General features: G+C 37.8%; 1 protein-coding gene and 1 pseudogene across 1 annotated transcript in view; one reads left to right on the forward strand and one right to left on the reverse strand.

The window, feature by feature from the left end:
• The window catches only part of EFCAB2 (EF-hand calcium binding domain 2), a 102828-nt gene that overhangs the window by 43527 nt on the left and 34277 nt on the right, over positions 1-25024 (forward strand). The window contains exon 2 of the mRNA XM_063082710.1: positions 3366-3450. Within this exon, the coding sequence (XP_062938780.1) occupies positions 3366-3450 (85 nt within the window). The remainder of the gene's footprint in view (positions 1-3365; positions 3451-25024) is intronic.
• Positions 9237-9590, reverse strand: LOC134366474 (large ribosomal subunit protein eL34-like; annotated as a pseudogene).

Genomic DNA, 25024 nt, shown 5'->3' on the forward strand with positions numbered 1-25024 from the left:
AAAAAATGCAAATGACTTACCTGGAAAATTGTTTGCAGTGATTTTGACATAGGGTTAAGTCTTTATTATTGAAAGAGCTCATACAAATTTTTAAACAATTGAATATCCCAGTGGGGATGAGCAGAGAACATGAGTAGACAATTCATAATAGAGGTGGTAAACACAGATCATTACTCAGACTCACTTGTAATCAAAGAATTTTAAATTTAAATAAGAGGTAACGTTCATTTTTTACTTATTAAATTAGTGAAAGTTGTTCACTGCCATGTTATTTATCATAAAGAAAAATTAATAATATCAGTAAATTGTGGTACATTCTTTTGGTACTGTTAAAAATGGAAGGTTATGTGAATGCTGTAGATTGGATGTCCCCCACCCCCAACCTCACTGTAGCTTAATCCCCACTGTAACTGTTGAGGGTGGGAAATCCTATTATGGTAATTGAAAGGTGGGGCCTTGGCGAGGTGATTAGATTGCAGGACCATGCCCTAGTGAATGCATTAATAATGGTGGTCAGGGGTGTGGCTCTGAGAGCTTTAACAGAAGAGCATATGAGAGGTTAGTTTCTCTCTGCTCTGCCACTTTCTGCCATGTGACCCCTGGGTCACCGTCCCCACCACCAAGGCCCTCACCAGATGTGTTCCTTGGACTTTGGACTTCTCAACCTCTGACACTGTAAGCAATAAACTTTGTTTTCTTTATAAAATACCCAGTTCCATGTATTTTGTTATAAGTAACAGAAACGGACTAATACAATAGATTATGTTGCATCCTGGAAAAATATAACATTTGAGTAAAATAATTAGGAGTTATAGTTTTTATACTTTGAGTCCTAACAGTTAAGTGGGTGGTAGTGGGGAGAAGGGCAGGATTGTTTAAGTGAGAAAAATCTAGGCTCAATCCAGCTCTGCTTACTTAATAACTCTGTCATCTTGGAGCAAGTTGCTGAGCTTTGATATCTTTTTTTTTCTGAGAATGGGATACTTTCTTCTGTGGTTGTGAATGTATATAAAGCACCTGACACATAACTGGTATGTAGTGTTTATCCAGTAGATATTTGTTGAATGAGTGAAGGGTAGTTATTAAATGCTCTATATAAAAGGATGTGTATGAAGAAAGGTTGGAAGAAAATACAGCAAAATTATTAGGAGTTATATTAGGGTAAAGAGAATGTGAGTGGTTTAAAAATTTCCCACTTTCTACTGTCTGGTGGTATTATATTTGTAATTAAAATAATTCTCTAGGGCTGGCTAGTTAGCTCACTTGGAAAGAGTGTGGTGCTGATAACACCAAGGTCAAGGGTTCGGATCCCCATACCAGCCAGCAACCCCCCACCCCTAAAAAAGTGATATAAAATAATTATCTAAACTCATACTTAATATCTCATTCCCATTCTGAGTGTTCTGGTGTAATTACTGTGATACATTTTGAAACTTGATTATAATTTTTTCCTTTATTCTTCTACTCAGCCAAATACCTTGGAGTCAGCCCTTTCTTTCTCTCTGCACCTAACATCAAATCTATCAGCAAATCTTGCTGGCTCTGTCCTTTAGAATATATGCAGAATCTTATCATTTCTCACCACATCCACTTGCTACCATCCTGGCCTAAGCCGCCATCAGTCGCTCTCCTAGAGTATTGCAATAGCCTCTTAACTGGTCTCTCTGCCTCCATTATTGTCCCTTTCCAGTGTATTCGCAACATAATAGCCAAGGTGAATATACATAGACCATGTCATTTGCTGCTTAGAATCCTTATCTCATTCAGATCTGTTCCCCATGCTCAAACTCACACCTTGCTGATCTTTTTTTCTACTATTCTGCACTTACTGCTCTCTCTGCCTAAAACCTCTTCCTGCAGATATTCACAAGGCTGGCTCTTTGCCCTCCTTTGGGTGTCTGTGCAAATGTCACCTTACCACTGAGGCAGGCCTTCCCAAACTGCCATATCACCCTGTTCTCCCCCATTCACACCCCCAGAACTCCTTGTGTCCCTTCCGTGATTTCTTTCTTTCTCTATTTTTCAGCGCCATTTGACTTACTATTTATTTCTCCAAATATGTACAAGCTTATAGATCTTCCACAATAAAAATAGCTCTATGGAGGCAGGGATTTTTGTCTATTTTGTTCCTTGTTATAACCTTAGCACCCAGACAGTGTCTAGCACAAAGTAAGTAATCAATAAGTATTCACAGAATGCATGACTGTTTCTTATAAATAAGTCTTAGTCCCAAAATTAGTTTGAGAGCTCTTTGAAGGATTGTCACATGCCAGTCTTTATGCCTCTCATTTTCCAACTTCAGCCCTCCTCCAGCTACAATAAAGCAAGACAGGCAGGATACACTATTGATAAGCAAACAACATCTGTCGTGTTGGATTTACTCTGCCTCCCAGGCTAGGACTCTACCTAAACTACTTGAAATAGAAGATAGGAAATTACAGGTACAAAACTATGCCATCTACCCAAAGTGAATCATTGTGCAGTATGTGCATGTATTGAAACAACACACTATACTTCACTTATATGTACAAGTAAATGTTAAAATTTTAAAAATTACATAAAAAATATTTTGAAGAGACACCTACAACTCTACTCACAATAGCCAAGAGATGGAATCAACCTAAATGCCCATCAATGGATGAATGGTTAAAAAAAATTGTAGTCTATATATACAATGGAATACTATTCGGCTATTAAAAAAGTGAAATACTGTCGTTTGCAGCAACATGTATGGAACTGGAGACCATCATGTTAAATAAAGTAAGCCAGGCACAGAAAGACAAGTACCACATGATCTCACCCATATGTGGAAACTAAAAAAAAGAAGAAAAAAAAAGAAAAAAGTGGCTCTCATTAAAGTAGAGAGTGAAAAAATGGTTACCAGAGACCAGGAGAAGGGAGGGTGTGGGGTGGGGGGGGGGGGAGTGGTGGATTACCAGGTACAAAGCTGTGCTACCTACCCTAAGTGAATCAATGCACAGTGTATGTACATATCAAAACAACACACGCACCCACAAATATGTGCAAATAAACAGTAAAGAAGAAAGACAGAAAATATTCTATTACCTTTATCCTGGTTAGTGGTTCCAAAAGTATATACACTTGTAAAAACTCGTTAAGTTGTGTACTTAAGATTAGTGTATATGTGTATTATGCCTCAGAAAAAAAATTCTTTAGAAAAGAATCTGCTCTGTTCTATTCTTTGACACCTCCAGAGGAAGTTAGACATGCTGAATGACACACAAACATCAGGAAAGTGTTCTTCATGTTCTTCCTTATTAAGGTTTTCTAGTTTGGTCACTGAAATTTTTGTTTTGGATTCAAAATTGAAGTAATATGATTTTTATTTACTTTGTCTTTTGCAGAGATAATAGTAGCAGAATTTCACAAAAAAATCAAAGAGGCATTTGAAGTGTTTGACCACGAGTCGAATAATACAGTGGATGTGAGGTTTGGAAATGTTTTGCTTGTTACAATTCTAAATTATTGAGGCAACTCATAAAATAGAAGAGGGCTCTTTTTTCTGCTTTTTATGTCGTACCTTGGATTTATTGGAAGTGTTCATCTCCCTGTTTCCCTGTTAGCTAAAGGTCTTTGCTAACTACTGCTTCAAATAAATACTGTTTCTTATTCTTTGTGGTCTGGTGGAAAGACTGTCCGCATTGCCCATTCCAACCTGTGGACTGAAAACTCTGCTTTAGTGCTTTGCACATAGTTGACACTCAGCAAATTAGAATACATCGATATGTATTATCAAGCCGTGAGTGGGATATTACAAAGAAAGAATAGTGATGCTTAAGCAGTGCTATACGTCCCCGGTAAAACGGCAAAAAGAACCAAAACGGAAGAACAGAAAAAGATGAGAGAAAGACATGAATATTGGTCGATCTGGAGGGGAGGACAGTAGACAAAGATAAGCTTTAGACTAAAAAAAAAAGGGGGGGGAGGGAGAAGAGATTAGAGTCTAGTAAGAACTGTAGGCTGTGTGCTACAAACATCAAAGAAAGGCAATGAAACTCTTCTCCCAGGAGGCCAGGCTAATCGAGGATTATTTCATGGGATTACACTCTCAAGACTCAGAACCTAGTACAGAGTGCAGCAGAGAGTGGGGAATGGTTTAAAAATGGTGCTGGAAAGGGACTATTTGAAGCTTATAAACTAGTGCCATCACTTCCAGTGCTAGTTAGGGGACTACATTCTTTAAACTTGAGCTAAACCGAATGAACAACATGAGAATTTATTTATGACAAGTTGTAACTCTATGTACTCCTTAGTTGCACACACCCGGAGGTACAAGACTACATGCAATCCGTTTCAGTACTTTATAGTAACACCTCGTAAAGCTTTGTTTTGTACCTCCACTATGTTTCCGGGCCTTGCTGCAGTGGATGAGGTGGAGAATGGACTTAAGTTCATCTCTTCAGCACCTCCACTGTAGTAGGCCTGGCAAACTGTGAGGGTAACGGGCAGGGCCGCAGCACTGCCCAGCTCCAAGTGGCTCTGGTCACGTTGCATTCTATGTGAATGACACTCCGTGAAGCATCAGTCCCTTACTGTGAGTATCCTAGCAGGAGAATGAGTGGGTGGCCCGGGGTGCTGGTGATGGGGCTAAGAGGGGTGGGGAGCATGCAGCTCTGGCCTGCCATTCAAATGACTAGTACATGAGCGGCAAGCGCCTTGACCTCAGACCTCTCATTGAAGGCTTCTACCCCTGGGGGCTGCGGAGAGAGGTATTATTAGAGAAGTCAGGGAAAGTATAGCTCTATGAGAGACAAGGAGGGAGAGAAGAGAAACTAGCCTTACTGTTGTTGGGTACAAGAGGCTTCATTTAATCCTTTCATTTGTGTGGTAAGTGTTGGCATCTCCAGTCTTGGGAGACAAGGAGAAAGTAAATACAGTAGTCTACTCAATGTCACATTGGATTTTTCTAATTGCAAATGTTGGGCTATGCGACAGTGCCCACCCTCCTGTCCCCTCCCCTCCCCTTCAAGGACTTCTTGGATTCATCTCTGGCCTTTAGGCTTCCTGACAGTAGCAGTGCAAAGAAAATCTCCCACGTCCTTTAGAACAGTAATGTCAGGCTTTTTATTTTTTTTATTTTATTTTTGTGTGTGTGTAAAAGGGCCAATTCAGTAAAAATAAACACGTTTATGGGTTGCATCTTTTTCCCATTCAAAGTTAAAATAACTTTAGTGAAGCCCTGAGGGAAAGTATATGTTCTTATAACTCAAATGGTCTACCTTATTAAATAAAGAGGGATACTAAGAAAATTGGCAATGTTTTTAGCATTAAAATATTAATGCTATGCCGTGGGGAGTAGCAACACGGATGGATGCCACTTTCTAATTTTTATTCCTTATGTTAATGTGTATAGCACTTAAAAGTTTGTAGTGAGCCTTCTCATGCTGCTGGTAGCATTACCATCCATTCTTATAAACTGGAGACTAAGGACAGAGAAGCAAAACAGTTTGCCCAGGGTCACACGATGGGTTAGCAGCCGAGTGGACACTCACATTAGTTTCTCCTGTGGGGCAGCGTTTCCAAGTGGACTGTGCCCTGGCCCTCGGGAAGCTCTGAGAATGCAGTGAAGATTAAGGTCTGCTCCTGCCTTGCCCAGCCTTGGCGCTCTCTCCATTTGTAAGAGCAGTTAGACTTGGTTCTGGCATATGACTAAAAGTGAAGGTCTAAATAGTCTTTCTTCCCCCAAATTACTCAACAGTTTATTTTATTTGCTTCTTGAATTGTTTGACCTACTTTGTAGTATGCTACATTTTGTATAATTAGACCTATCAACACCACGCTCTAACCAACTGAGCTAACTAGCCAGCCTGTATAATTAGGTCTAATTTGGGCTGTATTCTGACCTGTTGCTTTACCTTACGGTCTGATACTAGTTGAGTCCGCCGAGTTTGGTTTCTCCCGCTATGCTCTCTCTCCCAGCACACTTCTGACACCGATGTGTGGAGGTTTTTTGAAAACCACACTGAGCAGTTCTGCAGTGGATACCAGCTGGGTGTCCTCTCATTCAATTCAATTCCAACACTGTCTACCTGGAGACAGCGTCAGATCCCACAGGGTGAGGCCTCCGTCTCCAAGACCACCCCCACTTCAGATGCCAGTCACAAGCCCAGGCCTCTGGAACTTCTGACCAACCAGCTATAAATTGGGGTCCCCACAACTCCTTCCTCGGGTTTGACTGATTTGCTGTGTGGCCCACAGAACTCAGGGCAACACTTACTTAGGTTTACCTGTTTGCTATAAAGGATATTACAGAGGATACAGATGAAGAGATGCACGGGGCGAGGTGTGAGTTCAAAAAGTGTGGTTTGGAGACGTGTGTGTGTGTGTGTGTGTGTGTCCCTAAAACAGGGGACACATCAAAACTATTTTTGTAATACATTTAAGACAGTATTTGCTGTTTTTGTTCTAATTTTTTTCACGAGCATATATTGGAGTTTTTCAAAGCCTACATGATGTGTAATATTACAAGAGATTGAATGCAGAAGTAGATAAGAGAATCCAGCTATCTTCTGTTAAGCCAGACATTGAAGAGATTTCCAAAAATCTAAAACAATGCCATTCTTCTAACTAAATTTATTTTTTGTTTTGGAAAATATAGTTTCATAAAGGTGGTGTTATTTATGTAAACATAATGGGTTTATTATTTCTAAATGAATTAATAAATACGTGTTTTTAAAATTTAAGGTTTAATTTCTAATATGGTAAATATAGACCCATATGACTCACATGAACAAAAGCTCTTTAAGGACCTCAGTAATTTTGAAGAGTGTAAAAGGGTTCTGAGACCAAAAAGTTTGACAAACTCCTGTTGTCAGTAGACATTTTTAAAGGTTGTAGAATAGTATTTGCTTGGAACAAATTAGCTTTGGATTTAAAGCTTAGAAACAATATTATTATTAATTATTATATATTATTATATTATTAATTATTATATAATAAATAACTATTATTATTAACTATTGATTATTATTAATATTCCACTTTATATTCTCGAAGTAAAGAAGTCAAAATACTTGTTTCTCCCTATTTAATCTGGATGAGCAATGTTGTATTGTGCATAGCAAGCCCCTCGTAAGAACTTTTTACATATTTCTATGTGTTTTGTGTTGATCTTTTTAAGTTCTGAAGCATTTCATTTTCCTAATTAATTAGTTTTTGAAAGGCTGGCTCCTTGAAAAACATTGGGCAGGTTTTTAGTATCACTAATTGGGGCCATTTTGATTCTGCCTCATACAAAACATAGACCATAATACATTTTCACTTACATACATTTTTCTGCTCTTTGCCTAAAAATCTATCAATAAGATTGATTGAATATTCAGTTTTTAAATAGATGATATATGCACATGGGAGAAAATGCTAAAGGTACAAATAATGTATAGTGATAAATAAATCTTTTCACCTCTATCTCCTGGCTATACAGTTCCCCTTTCTAAAGACAAGTTTCTTTAATTCTTTCAGAGGTAGTCCATGCAATACAAGTGTGTGTGTATATGTGTATTTTTTATTGTGGCAAAGTGTACATAAGATAAAATTTACTATTTTAGCCATTTTTAAGTATGTAAGTTAGTGGTATTGCCATTAACATTATTGTTAATAATAATGCTATCCATCTCCAGGACTTTTTCATCTTCCCAAACTGAATCTCTGTTGCCATTTAATAGTAACTCCCTATCTTACCCTCTCCCAGTCCCTGGCAACCACCACTCTCTTTTCTGTCTCTATGAGTTTGATTATTGTAGATAACTCATATAAGTGGAATCATACAGTATTTGTCCTTTTGTGATTGGCTTATTTCACTTAGTGTAATGTCCTCACGGTTCATCCATGCTATAGCATGTGTCAGAATTTCATTCTTTTTCTGGATAATTTTCCATTATATGTCTGTACCACATTTTGTTTATCCGTCCATCCGTTGATGGACGTTTGGGTTGTTTTCACCTTTTGACTATTGTGAATAATGCTGCTACGAATGTTGGTGTACAAAAACCCTTTTGAGTTCCTGCTTTTAACTGTTTTGGGTGTATACCAGAAGTAGAATTCCTGGATCACATGGTAGCTCTATGTTTGATTTTTTGAGGAACTACTGTACTGTTTTCCACAGCTGCTGTTCCATTTTATATCCCCACCAGCAAAGCACAAAGGTTCCAATTTCTCCACATCCTTGCCAATACTTCTTATTTTTTGTTTTTTTTTTTGGTGGTTTTTGTTGTCGTTTTTATAATAGCCATCCTAATGGGGGTGAAGTGGTATCTCGTTTGGGCTCTGATTTGTATTTCCATAATTATTAGTAATGTTGAGCATCTTTTCATGTACTTATTGGCCATTTGTACATCTTCTTTGGGGAAATATCTATTTTAGTTTTTGCCCTTTTTTAAATCAGGTTGTTTGGTTTTTGCTGTTGAGTTGTAGGATGTGTGTGTGTTTTAACACAAGTGATGAGATACTATATAAATCATTCCATACTCTGCTTTTTCACTCATCAATATATCTTGGTGATTATTCATTTTCTAGTACATAAAGATCTTCCTTATTTCATTATATGAATGAACCATAAAATATTGAATTAATTTTCTATTGATGGACATTTGTTTTCAGGCTTTTGCTATAATAACTCATGCTGCAGAGAATATCTTCGTATGCATGTCATGTTGTAAAAGTGAGAATTTTTCTCTAGGATAAATTCTTAGAAATATGTCAGAGTGCAGGAATATTTTTGGTAGATATTGCTATCTTGGCAATACAGTCTCTCACCTCATATGAGAATGCCTATTTCCCCACTCCCTCTTAAACAAAGTTTAATTAGCAAACTTTGGGATTTTTGCCCATCTGATATGTGAAAAATAGAAACTGTTCATTTTCATGTCCTGAATTTTGAACATCTCATATCTCTAAAAACCGTTTGTATTTCCTTCTGTTTGAACTGGCAGTTCATGACCTTTTACCATTTGTCCCTTTTTTTTCTTTGCCGTTTGATTTTTTTTATTTTTATGTGTGTTTTGATTTTTTTTTTTTTTTTTAAAGATGACCGGTAAGGGGACCTCAACCCCTGACTTGGTGTTGTCAGCACTACGCTCAGCCAGTGAGCGAACCGGCCATCCCTATATAGGATCCGAACCCGTGGCCTTGGTGTTATCAGCACCGCACTCTCCCAAGTGAGCCACAGGCCGGCCCCGTGTTTTGATTTTTTTATTACTCAAAAAAGTTTCATTTTTTTATTCAGCTTTCTGACTCTATGCTCATGACTTCAACACTTTCACAAGGATTTTCTGCTCCTCAATAAAGAGTGCATGCTTCATCCTGTCACAGAAACATTTAGCACACGTAGAACCACCACAGGCCCTGCTGACATGTTTCTTTGTTGTAGACAACCTCATAAGAACTTTAGGTCTCACTGCACGAACCCCTCGAAGTCTGCCCAGGTGCACGCCACATGCAGATTTTGGTGCTTTCTCAACCTTCTTGGTATAGAGGTAAACGATTCTATTACCAGAGGTTCAAGACAGCCTACTTTTGTTAGAGGCTGTATTGTAGGATAAGCTACGATGGTTTGTCAGACACTAGACCATCCTGAGTACCTCTAGAAGCCATCCCCGGGAGAGGGAGTTTATGATTCTATATGTTAAAGATGTTAGCCTTAGTCTGTGATATGTAGTCTGTGGTATCTATCTTTTTACTCATTTTTACTTTCTGGCATTCAGAAATTTAAAAATAAGTTAGATCACACACCTTTAGAGTATGGATTTCTGGAAATAAACAAAAGTTATTTAGAGTTGTTTTAATAGAATAAATTTAGGTTACCCAGAATAACCTAAAAAAATAAAAAAACACACCCCACAAGGAGTGCCTCTAAAGTAAAGAAGCTAATTTGTCATTTAGCTGATAAATTTAATTCGGAAGTAAATCTAATCTTATTCACAAAGAAATCTAGTTTTTTTGTAATCTGTGTTCTTTTATCTTTGAATCTAACAATAAATGTACACTAGAAGTCAGTAGAATCAGTTGCTGGCTCTATCATTGATTTCTATGTGACACTCTCTTTTTATTTCATTTTTCTTATCTACAGAATTAAAATAATAATACCTGCACCACATAAGCCACAAGTGTATTAAGAATATCAAATGAAAAAATATGAATGAATTTTGAAAAGTATTATGAAGTAAGGCTATATCAACTTATATATATTTTTTAACACTCATACGAATCAATTTCAGAACAGATTTTGGTACTCAGTTTGGTGAGCTAAGATGATATAGGGTCCCATCTTGGAATAAAAGTGCTGGTCTTTCCCCTTTCCCCATCATCCACAGCCCTCTGTCCCATTCCTAAGCTTCACTGTCCTTTCAGAGTGACCTTATTGTTAGTATTCCAGACTATTCTATGTCTGTCTACCTTATACCTGCTCCATCTATAGGAGATTTTTTCTATTATTTTCTTAGTCTTTAGGCAAACTTTTTTCCGTCCAGCAACCCATGTATCCTCTTGCTAATGCAGTGAGTCTCTTTTTTCACTGTTTCCATCTTCAACGCAGCATGAGTCTGTGATGCCCATGACATCCAATATTCATCTGTTTCACTAACAGGGAGACCTCAGTTTCATTAGCAATGGGCAGTAACCTTGTGTATTAGGTCCCTGAATTAGTCAGTTTCTCTTGCTTATAACAAAATACATGGAACTGGGTAATTTACAAAGAAAATGAAATTTATTGCTTACAGTTTCTGAGGCTGGGAAGTCTAAAGTCCGTTTGGTGGTGGCAACAGTGACCCAGGTGTCTCACCTTGCAAGATGGTGGAAGTAGAGAGCAGAGAGAATAACCTCCTCATTCACTCTCTTTTGAGAGCCCTCAGAACCATGCCCTTGTCCACCATTGTTGATCCATTCACCACTGCATGGTCCTGCAATATAATCACCTCTTCAAGGCCCCACCTTTTAATAATAGGATTTCCCATCCTCAACAGTTACAGTGAGGGCCAAGTTTCTAATACATGAAACTTGGGGGACACAATTCAACCTTCAGTGAGTTTTGGGGAGACATAATTCAATCCACTACAGTCCCGTCTAAAATTCAATAAGAAGTAGGTAACAAGAACCTTTTGTAATGGATTAGAAATAACTCTTCCTAAGAGGACAGGAAGGTACTCTGCTTCTTTATATGTAATGCTATTTTTAAAGAGATATTTACACATTTCATAATTAATTTTTGTCAGGTAGTAAAATGTGTGAGCAGCATGGAGAAAATTGTATGGACAGTTTCCCTAAACAATTATTACCTGAGGGAGCTTGAGGCTACTCAAAGAGCTTCTGAAAAACAGCATAGGTAAATGAGTCTGCATCTGTGCAGTGGAAAAACATATTATAAAAGAGGAATAGGGATTGTTGGAGCCACAAGCCCCTCAATTGGAAATGAATTGTAAAAATGGGTTTATTTGTACAATGATATTTCACAAATATGAATGAATTGAATGACAAACTAAGACTGCGTTGTGTAACTTGGATAAATTTCCAATGTTGATTTAAAAATTGCAAAAGGAAGCAAACATTATGGTACCATATATGTAAATTTTAAACACACGGAATAATAAGTATATATTGTTTATGAATTCAAAAACATGCATAGGAATGAAAAACATTATCCTCAGAATAGTGGTTGCATCTGAAGATGGAGGGGAGAGGGTTGGCGGTTGGGGCTTTAGCTGTTTCTGCAGTGTTTTGTTGTTGGGAAAAAAATCTGAAGCAAATGTGGCAAAATGTTAACATCTGTTATATCTCAGTACTGGATATATGGCTGTTGTATTTTTCTTATACTTTTCTCTGAAATATTTCACAATTATACATAAAAAATATATATATATATTTTTTTTAAAAAGATGACCGGTAAGGGGATCTTAACCCTTGACTTGGTGTGGTCAGCACCACGCTCACCCAGTGAGCGAACCAGCCATCCGTATATGGGATCCGAACCCGGGGCCTTGGTGTTATCAGCACCGCACTCTCCCGAGTGAGCCACGGGCCGGCCCTAAAAAATATTTTTTAAAGAGTGGTTTACACCTTGTCTCTTCACCATCTCACTTTCCAGTTGCTTTATACAAATTTGTTTTGCTTGTCATAGTCCTTTTGATGAACTGCAATTAAAGAAAAGATCTACTTAAAGAGAATTATTTAAAAATCACCCTATAAATCCCATGGGGCGAAGGGGAGAGGATGGATAAGGGGCATAAAGAATAAGTATGATTTGTAATAATGAATATGCTAATAACAAATTTAAAAAATAATAAATAATAAAAATCACCCCAAATTCTGCTTCCTGAAATAATAATCATTAATGTGAGATAACTCATTCTAAACATCTTTCTATCCACGTGTAATAGGACAAATGGGTGGAAATGTGGGAGTTAATAAAAAAGGAGAAGGAAAGGGAAAGAAATTAAAAAGAAAGAAATTATGGAAGAAAAATATCTAGAATATCTCCACGAGGGCAGGGGTTTCTACAAGTATTTTGTTAACTGCTAGTTCAGTACCTAGAACTATGTTTGGCACGTAGCAAGTGCCCAGTAAGTATTTTTTAAATGAATGAATAAAAGGACTATTTCTATTAAAACAAGAACACAATAGTCATTTTTTTAAAAAAATAAAAGGTATTAACTTAATTTTACTCGAATGTAACAAAAGAAGAAAATTAATTTAAATTGAAGAAATTGTGGAATCTCAAATGTTTGTTGACCATTAAGAGAAATTATTTATGTTCAGAAGAGATATTGAGAGTAACATTAAGAGGCTGTAGTTGTGTGTGTGTGTTTGTAAAACCACCTATTTCAAATATTAAAAGTGTTATTTGACTTCTTGCTGTGAAAGATGAGAACATTAGCACTTTCTAAGTTCCTTCCAATTTTTCTTTTCCAGCTGCTCAATTTATCTTAGGTATATTATTATTTTTACACTGACAAGGTAGAATATCTATGCTTTGATAAGTATTTACACACAATTTTTACCATATTTTTTCTGTATTTGAATGGAATCACTGCTAACCACCATTTTCTCATTTTTTCCTCCATCCTTGAATTCTTTGATTTATTTCTGTTGTCTGGATTCTGTTGACTTTTTTTTTTCCCCCAGAAAGTGCTCATGGATATTTTCCCTGAGTTCTTTCATGTTTAAAATATTTGCTTTATACTTGAATGACATCTTATAAGTTTACACCATCATTTTTAATGGCTGCAAGGTGTTCTAATGTGTGACTGTACCGTAATTTAATATATCTCCTAATTTTGGAAATTTGGGCTGTTTGTAATGTGGTGCTGCTGTAATTGTGACAGGGTTCAAACTTATATCAATGTGGAGTTGTTCAAAGACCGTATACCTTTCCTAGACTGCCAAAAAATAAATCCTGTAAGCCCCCCCCCCTTTTTTTTAACTTTTCCTAACAAGGATTTTTTTTTTTCTCGCTGGGAGATAGGTTATGTCAATCTTCATAATTAAGTAGGATTGTGAGCAGGATAAATAAGAAACCCGCTCTGAGATAGGAAGAAGAGTTTGTTAAGTATGGGAGAAGTAAGATTTGAGAGGGAAGAGTGGAACTTAAGCAGTTACAGGATATGAAGGGACTAGTCAGAAAAGGGAATTACATTAAAAAAATTTTTTTGAATAGATAGTATGTATATTCACATAGTTAAAAATTCAAAGAAAACAAAGTACAAAGAAGTCCCTATAACCCTTTTCCACTAGCCACTTAATTCCTCTCCAAAGTATTGGCAACCAAAGTGCTCGTTTCTAGGGGTCACTCCAGAAATATTACATACACATTAAAGGAAATTCGTATATATTATTTTCTTACCCGCCTTTTTATACTCAAGTGGTTGCATACTTTCATAGTATGGTACTGCTACCATGGAGTAGTGTCAAACTCATTATGAAGCTCATTTTTAACGGCTTCTCAGTAGCATTCAGGGATCTATAATGGATATAGCTTTCCAGTTCAAGCTTAGTTAGGCTAAGTGCATAAATGTCATAAGTTTTAGCCTAGCGGGGGCCATCACAAAGGGTGCAGGGTCCTAGGTATACCACTATGCTATGTTCCCGGCTTTATAGACTGAAGTTGGTCAATAGGATGGTATTATGACAGACCAATAATACTTGGATTCAGGCTACTCTTTTCAGGGCACTTGACTGTTTTGGTAAAGAAGACCCTTTCTGTGTTTGGTATCTTTGGAGGCCAGCTGTGGTTGACTCTGGATTGTAGGTGTCTGTCTGTTTTGCTTGCTGTACTGTCTAGATTAGGTGCAAATTTTACTATATGGCTACACAAGTCGGGGAGCTGGAGGCTCTCTGAGTATTGGTGGTCTCAGGGAGTGTACTTCCTGGGGCCTCTGGGCATATAATTCCTGTGGCCTCTGGGTGTGTACCCTCTGTGGCTTCCAGGTTCACACATCCTGCAGCCTCAACCTGCTCTCCGCAACATAATATATATGTTAGAAAATATAATATTGGATTCACTTGAAAAGCATTGGCCGTATTAAGTGTGAAAGATTTAATGCAAGTGCATTACAGAGAACAGGTGAGGGTAGTATCTTCATTAGCTTTGAAAGAGAACTGCCATACGATCCAGCAATCCCATTGCTGGGTTATACCCAAAGGAATGGAAATCGTCATGTCAAAGGGACACCTGCACTCCTGTGTTCATCACAGCTCTATCTACAGTAGCCAAGATATGGAACCAACCTAAATGTCCATCAATGGATTACTGGATAAGGAAAATGTGGTATATACACAGTGGAATACTACTCAACCATAAAAAAGAATGAAATTCTGCCATTCACAGGAACATGGATGAGCTTGGAGAAAATTGTTAAGTGAAAGAACCCAGGCACAGAAAGAGATATACTGTATGTCCTCACTCATAAATGGGAGCAAAGAGAGAGAGAGAGAGAGAAAGAAGGAAAGAAAGAAAGACTACAATAATACATTGAACTTTCAAAAGGAGAGAACAGACCTATAGTTACGAGAGGTGGGAAAAGGGGAGGGGGAGAGAGGTTAGGGAGTAACTGGGTAAGGAACACAAAGAGTAATTATGATTTATAATGAACATGCTAATAATATTGATTTGTTCTTCACATATTGTACACAAATACTGATAGTCAAATCTGTACCCCAGAAATATGTATAATCAAAAACAAATAAATAAGAGAATATATGCTGGAAACCTGGCACCCTTTCTCCCTTCTAGTGGTTGTGCTCTTTCAGGTTGTATGGGACCAAGTCATCTTTAAGTTTCCTCACTTAGTGCACATTTATTGTAAGCATGTATTTGGAAATAAGCCATATAACGAGTAATATTCCTTATACATATAAGGAATAGCAAAAAACCCATCTCAGTGTCATTCAAGCCTCTCAGTGCACTGGGGTGACATTTGTTGCCATTAAGGAGGTGCAGGGGCTCTGGTATTTTAAGTTGCTGTGGTGACTCCACATCGACTGTAGTAATCTGACATGCTGGTGACTCCACTCCTCTGCTCTGTTCTCTCTTCCAGATTCCCCTTCCTACTTTGCTACTGACTGTCAGTCTCCACTGTGTGTCTCCTACTCCACAGCATCTACCTGCTCATGGCATCTGATGCCTTGTGGTTCTGCCTACTTCCTTCCCTCTCTCTCTCTCCCATCTGTACCCATTTCTGTATGTCTTGCTTTAGAACCCCTGTAGCTCAGTTGGTTACACCAAGATTAAGGGTTCTGATCCCCATAACTGGCCAGCCACCAAAAAAAATAAAATAAAACTCTCAAGGAAGAAAGAAGAAAAGCCTGCATTGGTCATTTGTCAATATTCAGCAGAGTGTGCCTCTGTTGAGCAGAGCTCTTAACAGACCATGTCATCGGCCCATCTCTTGCAGGCCTACAGAGTGATGCCATTTTTTGGTTAAATAGTCTGGTTCAAGCAACTGTGCCTAGGGAGGCAGATCAAATGGTACAGAGCTTACAACCTGTACATTAAGAAACTCTCAGAAGGGGACTATGGATTTGGCAGGGACTTCAGTGTCTCTGATATAGTTATTTCCAAATCCTAATGCGGTTGTTTGAGCCTCATATTAGGCCATTCCAACCCATTTTCTAGGCCAGAAGTGGAACTCTGTAATAAACTCATTGGTTTATTATGACCTCCCTCCCTAGTAAGTGCTAGGATTCATGTCATGCTAGGATTCTCTCCCCATGGTAGAGGTTGGGTAGTCTAATTCTATTTTTTCTTCTTCTGAGCACATAGCTACACTATAGTTCTAGACTCCCTTACAGATAGAGGGGAGCTGGGAATTATGGTCTAGGTAGACCATGTGACCGAGTTTTTGCTATTGGAATATGGGTGGAGGTGATGTGTGACGCTTGTAGGCCTGGTCCATGAAAACCTCCCATGTGTGATCCTTCAGGCTTTGCCCCCCTTACAGCTTTATACATATAGCAGTGATGTTGGAAGCCATATGTTGAAAATAGTGGAACCATAAGATAGAAGGAACAGGATCCCTGAATGATTTTTTAAAGGAAAGCCACCCATTGATCAAGAGAATCCATGTTTGATTTAATGTAAGCCACCTTCATGACTATTATGTTAAGCTACTGGAGGTTGGGATTTTTTATAGCAGTGACTATTATCTTCAAATACTGGCATTATTGCACTTGCTCCAGAGGGACCCAAGGAAGGGTTTGGAGCACCTAGAAATCTCGGTGAGCTCTGTTGCAGGCTGGCTGCAGTTGGTTCCTAGGGTGGCCCCCTTCAGAGGGGGCTGGTAGGGTGCAGAAGAGCTGTCGTCGTTTTGCTAGTCCTGTCAAGCATGAAATGAAGAATGTCTCCCTGTAAGACTTCCTCCACAAATCACAGGCAGTGGATATCAGATACATTTGTAGTTGCATGAGAAAGTTCAGGAGTTTTTAAAAATTGCCCCCAAATTTATTTGGAGGGGGAATAAGGACGGTGGTAGGGGTTAGTTACTAGTGGTACCACCTTGTACACAGATCCAGTAACTCCATCTTCACTGTGGTCAACTGTAGCAATAGAATTCAGTGTTCTATATATTCCAGGTAAAGGGAGTGACAGAAACTTCATTCATTTCATCCACATAAGTAGTAAGGCATGATGTCTAAATCTGTTCTTTCCCTGGGGAGAGGTGGGAAAGACGGGACTGGTGTGGGTGCTATTCAAGTGGCCAGAAAGGGAGAGATTTGATTACAGTATCAGTGTTCCAGGTGGCATGGGAATTCATTATTTTCATCTTTGAAGGAATCAGGAACAAGTGTTTAGAGATGCCACTATATAGTGCAGTAATGAAACCAGGCCCGAAGCCAGGCTGTCAGTGCTATAAGCTTTTGGTTGGGTTAAAGGCATGGTAGCTACGCCGGCTCCTGACCCATTGCTGTCTTCAGTTTCATTTCCTGAATTACTGAGAAGTAACACTCAATTTTTTTTTTTTTAAATACTGAGTGCATTTTGTAATAGTTTCCAACTTTCCACTGAGAGCACATTTTAGGCCATCTTTTCTTTGCCCAGCTAATTCCAATAATTACTTACGTTTTTAGCTAAAAGCTTATATTTCTTGTCTCTTCCAAGTTATAAACTTACTGAAGACAAACTGTATTTAATATTTGGGTTCTGTAACTCATACAACGTTTTCTTGTTCATGCACAGTGCCACTAACAGTACTTGAGGGCACGTAACTAATTGTGCAATGTTATTAGGAAGTGAATGAGTAAGGGTGAGCCAGGGGTCCATTCAGCGAGTGATCCTGTTTGCTGCCCTAAGGAACCTGGATTTCTCTGTGTGAGCAATACAAATCCATAAGTGCAGAGAAGTGATAAGATGGATTTGAGTTTTTAGAAAGAAAACTGTAGCTGTAGGATGATAGATAGGTTGGCATGTGGAATAGAGCAGGGTTTCCTAACTTTGGATGCACTTTAGAATCACATGGGGAGTTCTGAAACATACACACAAACCCCAGAAAGATGAGCAAAAGACTTGAACAGGGACTTGAAGAACAAACTTCATTAGTACAAAGGCTACCAATAAAAGGTATAAACAAGGATATGGAGCAACAAGAATTATTTTACTGTGCTCAAAGGAATCTAAATTAGAGCTTGGGGAAAAGGTTGGATAACAGTGTGTCTGTGTGGTGGCTTTACCGAGCTGCCCCACAGCATGGGTAGTCCGGAACTGCATGCAGAAGAGCAGCATAGAGCTGGCTCCCAGAGCTCCCCAACCTACCAAGACCAAGTGGCTTTCATGAACCCACAGCCTAAAGCCAGGCAGAAACAGGTGCTGGCACACATAGCACACCCAAGCCACGCCCACACAAGTAATTATCCATTTTAATAACTAGGCTTTCCTTGTCACTACCTGATGTCTGTATCCTGCTGAGTTATCCTTTCCCTGAGGCAGTGAATGTGGAATGCCCAAGCTATTTAGGTTGGGGTAAGGGTACAAAGAATTATGGTTGGATATCCATGAAGTTGGATCCCAACTTTACACCATTTATCAAAATTAACTCAAAATAGATAAAAGATAGAAATGTAAGAGCTGAAACTATCAAAGTGTTAGAAGAAAACATGGGTGTAAATGTTTGTGACCTTAGATTAGGCCAGGGTTTCTTAGAAATGATACCTAAGGCACAAGCAACCCAAGGAAGGAACAACAGATAATTGGATTTCACCAAAATTAAAAACTTTTGTGCTTCAAAGGACACCATCAAGAAAGTAAAAAGACATGCCACAGAGTGGGAGAAAATATTTGCCAAACATGTATCTGATAAGGATCCAGTATCCAGAATATCCTGTATGAAAAACTATTACAACTCAACAATAAAAAGACAAATAAGCCAACTGAAAACTGGGAAAAGGATTTAAACAGACATTTCTCTAAAGAATATATTTAATGGTCAAAAGCACATGAAAATATGCTAAGCATCATTGGTCATCAGGGAAATGCATATCAAAACCACAATGAAATACTACTTCAGATCCACTAGGATGACTATGATTTAAAAAATGAAAAATAACAAGTGTTGGTGAGGATGTAGAGAAATCAGGACTCTCGTGCACTGCTGGTAGAAATGTAAAATGGTGGAGCCACTTTAGCAAACAGTTTGGTAGTTCCTCAGAAAGTTAAACACAGACTTAGCATATGACCCAGCAATTTCATTCCTAGGTATATATATACCCAAGAGAAATGAAAAAATATGTTTACACAAAAAGTCATATGTGAATATTCATAGCAGTATTATTCATAATAGCCAAAAAAGTGGAAACAACTCAAAGTCAATCAGTTGATGAATGGATAAACAAAATGTGGTATATTCATATAATGGAATATTATTTAGCCATAAAAAGGAGCGAAGTACTGATACATACTACAGCTTGGATGAAACTCCAAAACACTGTGCTAAGTGAAAGAAGCCAGACACAGAAGGCCATATGTTTGTATGACATTTACATGAAATGTACAGAATAGGCAAATGCATAGAGACAGAAAGTAGATTAGTGGTTACTGGAGGGTAAAGTGAGGGGGGAATGGGAAGTGACTGTTAACAGGTATGGGATTCCTTATGGGGTGATAAAAATGTTCTAGGATTAGGTGGTGATGATGGTTGCTCAACCTTGTGAATATACTAAACACCACTGAATTATACACTTAAATCAATTGATAGGGCTGGCCGGTTAGCTTAGTTACAGCGTGGTGCTGCTAACACCAAGGTCACACCAAAAAAATATATATATTATTTTTTGATTAAAAAAAGCAAACAAACCAACTGATCCAAGTAAAGACAGGAAATCTAAACATACTAATTTCCATAGAATCAATAGCGCTTTTCAAAGGGCGCTCTCACCAAAAGGCTTCAATCCATATGGTTTCATAGAATTCTAAGTTAAAAAATTTTATTCCTAATTGTACTTAATCTCTTCCAGTAAACAGGAAAAGAAGGAAAACTTCCAAATTCTTTTTCCAAAGTGAGTATATCAGCACCAAAAACCTAATAAAGATTGCATGAAAAAATCTTACAGAACGATCTTATGAATATCTATACAAAAATTGTAAATATATTAGCAAGACAGTTTAATAGCACAGTAAAGCAAACTGGGATTTATTTCGGGAATGTAAAAATAGTTCTTTGTTAGGAAGTTTATTAATATATTTCATCATATAAATAGATCTGAGATCATCTCTATAGATAAAGGAACATTTGACAGTTCAACATACATTCGTAATTTTAAAGACTTGGTAAAATAAAAACTGAGGAAATACTTTCTTAGCTTGAAGTATGTATGTTCCAGCTCAAAATCCAGTTTCTTATTTAATGAGGAAGTATTAGCAGCATTTCCGTTAAAGTCAGGCATAAGATAAGGATATCCACAGTTGAAATTATTATTTAGTATTAAGTAGAGGCATTAGCCAACACAATTGGACAAGTGATAACAGAAGCATAAATATTGGACATGAAATATGGTAGAAGGTAGGAAAGATAGGAGAAAGAAAAACTATCTTTATCTGCAGATATATGTTTAAGTAGAAAACCCAAGAGAGTTAATTTAAAAACTACTACAAAGAAAAAGAAAATTTAGGAAAGTAGTGGGAAATAACATTAATATATATAAATCAAGAGGCTTCAGCTATACAAACAATGCCCAGTTAGATGATATAATGGAAGATAAGGCCTATTTACAATAGCAACAACAAAGCTAAAATTTATAGACATAAATGTATCAAGAAATATACAAATGTTACATTAGGATAATCTGAAAGATATAAAAATAGACTTAAAAATGGAAGACAAACCATATTTTTGGATAGGAAGACTTGAAATCATAAAGATGTCAAATAATCCTAAATTAACTTTCAAATTTAACACAACCTCATTTAGAATACCAACAAATCTTTTCTGGAGCTAGGCAAGTGAATTTTAACATTCATATGAAAAAACAAATGAGCAAGATGTCTTAATCTGTTTCTGTAGCTTATAACAAAAACCCAGAACTGGGTAATTTATAAAGAAAACAAAATTAATTTCTTATAGTTTCTGAGGCTGGGAAGTCCAAAGTCCAGGAAACACATCTGGTGAGAACCTTGGTGGTGGCAACAGTGATGGCAGAGTATCACATTGTGAAAGTAGTGGAGCAGAGAGAGCAAGAGAGTAACCTCCTCATTCACCTTTCAAGTCCAACAAACCACACCCCTGGCCACCATTTTTAACCTATTCACTACTGCAGGGTCCTACAGTCTGATCACCTCTTCAAGGCCCCACCTTTCAATTACCGTAATAGGATTTCCCACCCTCTTAACAGTCACAGTGGGGCCAAGTTTCTAATGCATAAAACTTGGGGGGACACAATTCAAGCTTCATTAAGTTTGAATTGAAAAGGAGGACATTTAATCCACTACACAAGAATAGCCAAGAAAACTGATAAAAAGAGCAAGGAGGTGAGTTTAGCTTTATTTGATATTAAAACATATTACAAATCATCTATAGTTAAGAGAGTGTAGTATAACTGATCAATGAAATAAAATAGAATATCCAGCAATAATCTCAAGTGCATATGGGAATTTAACATAGGATATAGATGGCATCTCCAATAAGTGGGGAAAAGATAACTGGATAGTCATTTGGAAAACTATAAAATTGGATCTGTACTTCATGCTGTATGCCAAGATAAAGTCTATTTGCAACAAATATCTAGGTGTAAAACATAAAATCTTATAAGTATTAAAAGATATGAATGAATTCTTTATAAACCTGGAGTAGGAAAATGACTCAAAACAATACAGAAGTAAAAAGACTGACACCTTCAGCCACGTAATAAACTTTCAAAGCAAACAAACAAAAAACATTTTAAAAAATCAAGAGATAAATGACAACTTTATCTTATATCTTTATCTTTACATCTTATATCGTAGATGGCTAATACCCCTAATGTATGTAAAAATATTTTTAATACTCTTTTAAAAATATTTCATTACCGGGCTGGCCCGTGGCTCACTTGGGAGAGTGTGGTGCTGACAACACCAAGTTAAGGGTTAAGATCCCCTTACTGGTCATCTTTTTAAAAAATTAAAAATTAAAAAATTAAAAAATAAAAACAAAAATATTTCATTACCCAGATATCTCCATTCCCTCACTACAGAGGAAAAAAAGACATTATGCTATTATTTTAAAATTCTATCTTTTCAGTGTTTTAGAAAACATTTTATTTTGAAATAATTCGAGAGTTAGAGTTCCTGTACTTCCTTCATCCAGCTTCCCCTAAGGTTCACATCTTACATAACCATAGCACAATGATCAAAACCAAGAAATTAACATTGGTCCAATACCATGTACTAAACTGTAGATCTTACTGGACTTTCACCAGTTTTTCAACTAATACCTTCCTCTCTTCCAGCTCAGAGGGAAGCCACGGAGAGTTTTAAAGACGGGAGTTATGCAATTCAATTTTCATTTTGAAAAGATTGTTCTGGCCGCTGTGAGAGTAGATTCAGGTAACTGGAGAACGGCAGTTTGAGGGCTACTACAGTGGGCCAGGCCAGACAAGTTTGGAGGTAGCAAGGTAGAAGATGTTATTACTGTTGTTGTTATTGTTATGGGTGTGAATTCCAAAATTTACGTTTTGAAGTCTTAACTCCTAGTACCTCAGAATGTACCCTTATTTGGAGATAAGGTCTTTAAAGAGGCAATTAAGGGCCGAGCCCGTGGCGCACTTGGTAGAGTGCTGCGCTGGGAGCGCGGCGACGCTCCCGCCGCGGGTTCGGATCCTATATAGGACTGACCGGTGCACTCACTGGCTGAGTGCCGGTCACGAAAAAATGACAAAAAAAAAAATAAATAAATTAAAAAAAGAGGCAATTAAGTTAAAACTAGACCATTAGGGTGGGCCCTAATCTAGTCTGACTAGTGTCCTCATAAGAAGAGGAAGTTTGGGCACACAGAGAGACACTGGGGATGCGCACACACACAGAGATGCCCGGGTGAGGACCCAGAGAGAAGGTGGTCCTCTGCAAGTTAAGGTGAATGGCCTCAGACGAAACCAAACCTGCTGACACCTTGCTCTTGGACTTCTAGCCTCCAGAACTGTTACAAAACAAACTCCTGTTCTTAAAACCACCTTTTTGTGGTATTTGGTTATGGCAGCCCCAGCAAACTCATATAGTTATGGAAATGATAAATGGTGGTGATTTCTTCACGATGTTTATCACTACCTAAAATTAGCTCATATTTATATATGTTTATGCTTTCTACCACCTGATTGTAAGTCCCAAAGTTAGAGCAGGGACCTTGTCTGATTCACCATGGTACTCATGGTGCCTAGGGCAGTGTCTGAGCCACAGCAGTTGTTAAAATAACTATGTTGTTAAATTATTTATAGTATCACTTTGTGTAATGTCCAGTATTTTATAGAGCTCTTCTCCTGTAATACACAGGAGATCCAGAGTTCATTTGGGGGTGTAAACTCTAGCACATAGAACTATACAAGAAATAATACTGCAACAAGTTGGAACCAGGAGGTCAGGAAGCATATGATAGCAGTGGAAAATTATCTTTACTTGATTAGAGGGAACATTTTTTGTTATCGTTGTTGAAATGTAATTGATTGTACATGTTTGTGGCATACAGAGTTAAATATCAATACCTGTGTATACTGTGTGATGATCAAATCAGGATAATTAGGATATTCATCATTACAAAATGTAATCATTTCTTTGTGTTGAGGACATTCGATCTCCTCTTGTATTAGTCTGTTTTGTGTTGCTATAACAGAATACCTGAGACTGGGTAATTTATAAAGAACAGAGGTTTATTTGGTTTACGATTCTGGGACAGCTGCAGCTGGTGTGGGCCTCAGGCTGTTCTGCTCATGGCAGAAAGAGGCAGGCAGCTGAAGGGTACAAGCAGATCATATGGTGAGAGAAAGCAAGAGAGAGGAAGCAAGAGAGAGAGAAGGTGCCAGGGTCTTTTAAACAAACAGCTCTTGCGGGAACTAACAGAGCGAGATCTCACTCATTAATACCCCTCCCCCAGGGAGAGCATTAATCCATTCATGGGGGATCTGCCCCCATGACTCAATCAGTTTCCAACAGTGTCACATTGGGGATCAAATTTCCACATGAGTTTTGGAGGGGACAACGCATCCAAACTCCATCACCTCTCTTCTAGCCATTTGATAATATGCAGTAAATTGATGTTAATTATAGATGCCTATCTTCACCTGAACATCAATAGATCTCCTTTTTCCTAACTAGCTGTTTTGCATCCATTAACCAATTTCTCACTATCTTCCCTTTCCTATCCCTCCTCTGCCTCCAGTAATCACAGTTCTGTTCTCTCCTTCTGAAAGTTCAACTTGTTATTATGATTGTTGTTTATTTCTTTCTTATTTATTTATTAGCTCCCACTTATGAATGAGGACATGTGGTATTTCTCTTTCTGTGCCTGGCTTATTTCACTTAACATAATGTTCTCCAAGCTCATCCATGCTGTTGCAAATGGTGGAATTTCATTTTTTTTTTATGGCAGAGTAGTATTCCATTGTGTATATTTACCACATTTTCCTTATCCAGTCATCCGTTGATGGACATTTAGATTGGTTCCAACTCTTGGCTATTGTAAATAGAGCTGCGTTAAACATGGGAGTGCAGGGATCCCTTCGACATGATGATTTCCATTCCTTTGGGTGTATACCCAGTAGTAGGATTGCTGGATCATATGGCAGTTCTATCTGTAGTTGTTTGAGGAAACTCCATACCATTTTCCATAATGGCTGCACTAATTTACAGTCCCACCAGCAGTGTAGGAGGTTCCCCTTCCTCCACATCCTCACCAGCATTTGTTATTCTCTGTCTTTTTGATAATGGTCAGTCTAACTGGGGCAAGATGATATCTCAGTGTAGTTTTGATTTGCATTTCCCTGATGAGTGGTGATGTTGAGCATATTTTCATGTACCTGTTGGCCATTTGTATGTCGTCTTTTGAGAAATGTCTGTTCCGCTCTG

This window comes from Cynocephalus volans, chromosome 18 (assembly GCF_027409185.1).
Source record: "Cynocephalus volans isolate mCynVol1 chromosome 18, mCynVol1.pri, whole genome shotgun sequence".
NCBI classification, from domain to species: Eukaryota; Metazoa; Chordata; class Mammalia; order Dermoptera; family Cynocephalidae; genus Cynocephalus; species Cynocephalus volans.